At 36.4% G+C, this 6,127-nt stretch overlaps 1 protein-coding gene across 2 annotated transcripts in view; it reads left to right on the top strand.

The window, feature by feature from the left end:
- Positions 1-561: 561 nt before the first annotated feature.
- Positions 562-6,127, top strand: part of SYTL2 (synaptotagmin like 2) — a 105,719-nt gene continuing 100,153 nt past the window's right edge. For both annotated transcript variants that reach the window (XM_044668200.1, XM_044668199.1), the window contains exon 1: positions 562-705. In XM_044668200.1, the coding sequence (XP_044524135.1) occupies positions 605-705 (101 nt within the window). In that variant the 5' untranslated portion in view covers positions 562-604. The remainder of the gene's footprint in view (positions 706-6,127) is intronic.

Genomic DNA, 6,127 nt, shown 5'->3' with positions numbered 1-6,127 from the left:
GTCCAGAGTGTTAAAAGTTTGTCAAAAGAGAGAAAAAAATTTCTTTTCTCAACTTTCTTTTCCTTTTTGGCTGTTAACCATGGACTGTCATTTGTGTGTGCGTCCCATTTTAGAGGGTTGGAGCTATAACCAACTGGCCGGCCATTCATTCTCTTAGGAAGCAGGACAAAGGTTTCACAGAGCTTAGAGACCATCTGGATTTGTCAAAGATCTCTTGGGGGCATGTTGTAAATCTTGTCATGGGATAGGCATAAATAAATGGCCTCTGATCCTTCATATTTAAAGTTTGTTTCTTGAATCTCATCAGGTGATGCTGGACAGTTACCGCCTTGAATTCAACTGACCAGCTGAAACTGTTGGTCTGCAACTAGACTAGATGGTGAGAGAGAAAACTACCCCAAGATCATGTGACTGGACCAGGAGGAATCCAGCATCCCATCAACAACCTGCCCACAATAGGATTACACCAAAGGCAACCTTCTCAAGTATCAAGGAGTAATTTTTTTTAACCTTTTAATGACTCTGGATATATAGCCTAAAGCTGTTTGTGCCTTAAACATTTTGAACTTGGTTTTTTACCAGTTTTTACTTCAATCTTTCCAAGATGATTGACCTAAGCTTCCTTACGGAGGAGGAGCAAGAGGCCATCATGAAGGTCCTTCAAAGAGATGCTGATCTGAAGAGGGCAGAAGAAGAGAGAGTCAGGTAAGCTTCTGCTAGAGAATAGAATAGTCCCCAAAGCTGTTAACCCTGAGAGCAATTTTCTGACCTTCAGTGGTGATTGAAATAAGAAATCTTACTTAATAGACACTATTTCTACATTATTTCCTAAACATGATTTCTTAGTCTTAATAATTTGTAATATATATAACAAAATGTTATAAATGTATAATATAAAATGTAACAATTATATAATAATAAGCTTAATAATAGTATTTCTGCTCTGAACGAATGAACAAAAAACCAAAAGAGAACATTTTCTTTAAAATGCCAGGTGAACCAGCTCAAACTGGAATCTGTGTATTGTTGCAAAACTACTGAGTGGGTATAAAGACATTCTCCAAAGTCTTTGAATTGGACATATTTAATACCTCAGAATGAATTCATGATAGGGTTTATACCTTTCTAGAATTCAATGCAAAATGATACCGGCATCTGTGACAGTTGCACCACAGCATAAACTTGTCTTGTAGGATAGAATTTAATTTTTTTAGCTGCTGCAAACATTTTTACTGGCTCATTTACTATTCTTTTCCACTCCATAGGATATAACCAGAAAACAACATAAGTGGATAGCATGGCATGACAGAAGCAGAAATGGGGATTATAGAGCTGAGCCATAACTAGGGTTTAGTGGCTGAAACTTAGCCCTAGGGCACTGAATTTCATGTGTGGATAACATAGTCTTTAGCCATATATAAGCAGTTATGAAGAATAATTCATTAAATAGGAACCTGCCAGATAGCAGACTAGAACGAGCTACTTCTTATCCCCTTTATTCCTCTGCTGAGATTGTACTATGTATAACTTTTCTCCAGGCACAGTGGTACTTGCTTCTGACCCAAAAAAGTCTTAGTTATGGTTCTGCTTTAAGGGTCATATATTCCAGACTCTTCATTTTACAGACAAAAGGACACTATACTATGCCATTTCCCAAGCTTGCTTAAATTTGGACGACAAGAATTCTTATGGAGGTATATAATGACTGACTTGCTTTCAGTTATAACAGTTATGTTACTGATGTTACTGGACTGCTTTAAAAGTGATCTGGGTGTGGGGGCAGCTGGGTAGCTCAGTGGAGTGAGAGTCAGGCCTAGAGACAGGAGGTCCTAGGTTCAAACCCGGCCTCAGCCACTTCCCAGCTGTGTGACTCTGGGCAAGTCACTTGACCCCCATTGCCCACCCTTACCAATCTTCCACCTATGAGACAATACACCAAAGTAAAGGGTTAAAAAAAAAAGTGATCTGGGTGGTAGACTTAGGGAAGCTGAGTGGCTTGCAGAATAGTGTAATGGACTTGAAGTCTAGAAAATCTTAGTTCAATTCCTGCCTCAGAGACTTCTAGAGTTTTGGTGATCTTGGATAAGTCATTTAATTTATCTCAGTCTCTTCATCTGTTAAGTGGGAAAAGTAATAGCACCCACCTTCTAGGGTTTTAGTGAGTAGCAAATGTTACATTAAGGGCTTTGAAAATCTTAAGGCACTTTATCAAATGTAATTATTATTATTATTATAACTAGATTCCAGGAACATAACACTTGGTTGAGCTTCCAAAGGACAGTAGCTGCTATTCAGTAGCTGGGACAGCTCTTCAGAAGCAGATGATTATTTCTAAATAGATGCTTCTCTCAGTGGAACCTTCAGGCAAGTCTTAAAGAGGGAATCAAAATCAAGATTTCAGAGTTCCAAACAACCACTGAATGGGGGAGGGAAGAGTAGCATCAGCTGTAGGGTATGAATAGAATAAGCTGACCTCCTTGGTTAATAAAAGACTTTGCAAACTTTAAAGCTCTACATCAATTTTATGGTTGTTTAGTCATTCATTTGTGTCAGATTCTTCATGACTCTGTGGACCATACTGTTTATGGGGTTTTCTTGGCAAGGATACTGGAGTGGTTTGCCATTTCCTTCTCCAGGGTATCTCTATTTTATAGATGAGGAATTGAGATGAATAGGGTTTAAGTGACTTGCCCACTGTCACACAGGTAGTAAATGTCTAAGGCTGGATTTGAACTCATATTTTCCTAACTCCAGGTCCAGCTCTCTATCCACTGTGCCACCTAGCTGCTATTCTATATCAATCGTGTGGTTATTATAAATCTGGGGTTCTTATGCTTTTTTTGTGCTGTGGATGCCTTGGATAGTCTAGTGAAGTCTACAGACTTTCTCAGAATAATATTTGTTACCATTCATAGTTGTAGAAAATGACAAATTTCAGTTAGAGATTAATGAAAAATAAAGATATATTTTTTCATTGAAATTCATGGGTCCCCTGAAAATCTAACTGTGGACCCAAGTTAAGAACCCCTGTTAAATAGTGAGCAAGATAACAATAAAAAATAGCTAAAATTTATAAAGTGCTTACTATATGCCAGACACTATACTATACTCTTTACAATTAATAATCAGAATAGCTAACATTTGAATAAAACTTACTTTGTGTCAAACAATGTGCTAAGTACTTTGCAATTAATAATAATAGCTAAAGTTTAATATAGAGCTTACTATGTCAGGCTTTATGCTAAAACATTTTATTTTATTTTTGGAGTTTTTAAAAACATTTTTAAATATTATTTTATTTTAAAAATATTTTTCCAGGTTTACATGATTCTTGTTGTTTCATCCCCGTTTCCTCCCCCCTCCCAGAGCTGACAAACATTTCTACTGGGTTATACATGTATTATCACTCAAAACTTATTTCCATATTATTCATTTTTGTCACAGAGCACTCTTTTAAAACCAAATCCCCCAATCCTATACCCATAGAATTATATGATAAATAATTTTTTCTTCTGCACTTCTACTCCCACAGTTCTTTCTCTGGGTCTGGATAGCATTCCCTCACGGCATTACTTTTAGTATGCTAAGCACTTTACAGTTATCTCATTCTCAAAACCATCCTGGAAAGTCGGTGTTGTTATTATCCCCATTTTGCAGATGAAGAAATTGGGACAAATAATATTAAGTGATTTGTCAAGGGTCACACAGTGAGTAAGTGTTGGAGCTCAGATTTAAACTCAGGTCTTAAAATTATTTTAAAATGAACATTAAGGAAAGTTTGAAAGGTGTTAAAAAGTCACAAATATAGTTTAAAAGGAGATGTGTATATGCCCATGTGCAGAAATATAATTCTGTCTGATTTATAGTAATGAGGAATTTATCATATTTTCTGTTTATAAATTTCAAGCTGATCTATTTGTTTTTTTCTTCTTTGTCAGCTGACCCTATTGATCACTCTTTCCTCTCTTCTCTCTTTTCTTCTTGAGTCACCCTTAAGGGTTCCCTCCAAAAGGACATGTTCTCTGGGCATTATCCCAGTGACCATACCAAAGAGGGATGGCCCCTTTCTCTACCTCCTCCCACATGGTGAGCTTCTGTATCTAGTGGCCTGAAATTCCCCCAGTGGCCTTCCAGGTTCCAAGATACAGTCCATGGGGCCTACTCAAGCCAATTGGGCCTCAGAGAAGCACACCCACAGCTTGGGCCTCATTAGTCTCACCCAGTGGTTGAGCCACTCACAAAGATGGCGGCCTCGGTCAGATCAGGCTGTGCTCCAACTAAATCTTTATGTTTAATGTAGCCACCGAGAAAAGATAGTCCAGCCAATTTGGTGGGCTTGGTCTGCAGAATCAGCTTGTCCAAAGAGGAGAGAAGTAACGCTAATGCCCCAGCTCCCACTGGAACCTAAAGTTTGCAAGTGCTTTCTTCTGAAGCCTCTAGAAGGGGGGGTGGAATGATGGAGAGCTAGACCTGCTATGACCCTGGGCAAGTCACTTAATTCTCTTACTACTGGTTTTGCCTCAGTTTCCTCATCTGTAAAATGGAGATAATAATATAATAACACCTATCTCCTAGAGTGGTTGTAAGGATTAAATGAGACAATAATTGTAAAGTGCTCATCTCAAGGTCTGGCACTTAATTAATAAATGTGTTTTTTTTCTTTCCTCATAATAAAATTTGAGGTAAGTTGACCCAGAGATAGTTTTGAAGGAAGGCTCTTCTATTCTTCTATAACAACAGGAGATAGGAGTAAGGGTGTAGAAAGGGGAAGGGGACTCTCTTTAATGCCTGTTTGCCTTCTCTTGCAAGGATGGGACAGCTCACCCAAAAGCAAGCCCTTAGGAAGCCCTTGAGGTGATGGGAAGTGTCCCACCTTCACTGTTCTGCTCCAGGCCACTGAGAGGTCTGGGCGTGAAGGGGAGGGCGGGCAGGGAGAGCCGAGGGGAGCTGGAATCTCCCCATAATCACTTCTCCTGAGTCAGGAGATCATGCACCTCCAGGTCTATGGCACAGGCTGTCAGACCTGCATCCGGAGCCTCCTCCCTGGGAGCTGGGCTCTGACACTGGGTGGCTGATGGAGCTGGATGGATCTGGCTTCCACTCTTCATCAACCTCTCTCAGCCTTTATTGCCTCAATCTGTAAAATGGGGGACATAGGAGCCCCTACCTTGCAGGGTTGTTGATTGGATTAAACGGGACCATAAATATAAAGAGCTTTTCAGACCTTAAAACTCTCTATAAATGTGATTGCTGCTGTAGCTACCACTATTGCCATTTTTACTGCTGCTACTATTACTATTACCACAACTACTACTAAATATGGATACTATTACTACTACTGCTACTGCTATTATTCTTACTACTACTATTGTTTCATTATTTCTATTGCTTTTATTACTAATAATTATTACTTTTATTGCTACCATTATCCTTACTACTACTATTCTTACTTTTATTACTACTATTGATTTTATTACTACTATTATTATTAGTAATACTATTATTCTTACTTTTAGTTCTTTTATTCTTACTATTACTACTATTACTTTTATTACTCTTACTCGTTATTATTCTTACTACTACTATTCTTACTTTTATTACTATTATTCTTGCTACTACTATTCTTTTATTTCTACTATTGATTTTATTACTACTATTACTCTTACTGATGCTATTATTCTTGCTAATACTATTCTAACTTTTATTACTCTTACTAATACTATTATTCTTACTACTACTATTACTTTTATTACTATTATTATTATTACTACTATTCTTAATTTTATTATGATTTTATTAATAATACTTAATATTATTATTAAAATTACTACTTAATTTTATTACAGTATCTTACTGCTACTATTACTTTTATTACTATTATTATTACTACTATTCTTAATTTTATTATGATTTTATTAATAATACTTAATATTATTATTAAAATTACTACTTAATTTTATTACAGTATCTTACTGCTACTATTACTTTTATTACTATTATTATTACTACTATTCTTAATTTTATTATGATTTTATTAATAATACTTAATATTATTATTAAAATTACTACTTAATTTTATTACAGTATCTTACTGCTACTATTACTTTTATTACTATTATTATTACTA

The sequence above is a fragment of the Gracilinanus agilis genome, chromosome 3 (genome assembly GCF_016433145.1).
Source record: "Gracilinanus agilis isolate LMUSP501 chromosome 3, AgileGrace, whole genome shotgun sequence".
Lineage (NCBI taxonomy): Eukaryota > Metazoa > Chordata > Mammalia > Didelphimorphia > Didelphidae > Gracilinanus > Gracilinanus agilis.
Note: the sequence above shows the minus strand (reverse complement) of the source record. Positions and strands in the feature narration are given on the sequence as shown.